Source organism: Polistes canadensis, unplaced genomic scaffold, assembly GCF_001313835.1.
Source record: "Polistes canadensis isolate GaletaPanama2010 unplaced genomic scaffold, ASM131383v1 scaffold_3, whole genome shotgun sequence".
Classification (NCBI taxonomy): domain Eukaryota; kingdom Metazoa; phylum Arthropoda; class Insecta; order Hymenoptera; family Vespidae; genus Polistes; species Polistes canadensis.
In genome coordinates this window covers 772,595-773,611 of record NW_014569550.1, presented here as the reverse complement: position 1 = coordinate 773,611, position 1,017 = coordinate 772,595, and the positions used below count along the sequence as shown (strand labels likewise).

Genomic DNA, 1,017 nt, shown 5'->3' with positions numbered 1-1,017 from the left:
TTTTTTTTTTTTTTTTTATCGATCGGCTCGTGAACCGCGCGCGCGCGCAAGAAAGAGGAATAATAATGGGGGTTTCGCGAAAAATTTTGCAAATTTTTTTTTTTTCCATTTTTCTTTCTTAATATCATTTTTTTTTTTCTACCGTGTCACCATTTCCGTTTCGTTATCATACTATTAACGCCATTTGTTGATATATTAAAACCTTTCGTTTCATCGTTCTTTCTATTTCTGTTCCTTATTTTTTTGTTATGTACGTGTTTATACATATTTATATACGTATACGTGTACGCGATAACATGTTCCTGCATGTATATTTTTGTTTGTTTGTTTGTATAATTTTATTTCATCTCATGTCGGTTCTTACCTCCTCTCCCTCTCATGGTAGGACAAAAGTGCACACAATGGGAGGACTAATTAAGTTTGGTGAAGAAGAAGGATATTGATTATTTTTTCTTTTTCTCTCTCTCTCTCTCTCTCTTTCTCTCTCGTTTTTTGTCCTCTGTGTATGCGTGTGTGTGTGTGTATGTCTGTCTGTCTCTGTGTATTACGTGTGTGCGTTGCGTTTTGTGTACTTTCTTTCTTTCTTTTTTCTTTTTTTTTTTTTTTTACTTTTTTTTTTACTTTTTTTTTCTTTCGTTTGGTTTCTTTTGCGCAATTTAAAATCGATTATTTAGTTTGGTCTCGGGATCTTTCCAACGACACGTGAAAAGTTATTGTATGAAATAATCGGGATGGTCCGAGTCCTTTTCAAACCTCTTCGCTTCCTCCTGCATGCTCTCCTTGATCTTCAGGATGGCCGCCGACTCGGTCTGATCCTGCGAACCAACCAACACCAGGCCAGTTACACGTAAAAGGTCAGGCAAGCCCACCATCCGGGGAGGGATACCTTGCCCATTTTGCACAGCGTTTCGTTCTACGAGATTACAAAGAGAATTCTTTCCTACGTCGTCAATGTTATCTTTAATCGACCGAACAATAAAATCATTATTCAATAAATCCAAAATATTATCTTATTTG

At 36.4% G+C, this 1,017-nt stretch overlaps 1 protein-coding gene across 5 annotated transcripts in view; it reads right to left on the bottom strand.

The window, feature by feature from the left end:
• Positions 1-526: 526 nt before the first annotated feature.
• Positions 527-1,017, bottom strand: part of LOC106786558 (single-stranded DNA-binding protein 3) — a 22,874-nt gene continuing 22,383 nt past the window's right edge. For all 5 annotated transcript variants that reach the window (XM_014748095.1, XM_014748078.1, XM_014748104.1 and 2 more), the window contains one exon: positions 527-815. In XM_014748095.1, the coding sequence (XP_014603581.1) occupies positions 711-815 (105 nt within the window). In that variant the 3' untranslated portion in view covers positions 527-710. The remainder of the gene's footprint in view (positions 816-1,017) is intronic.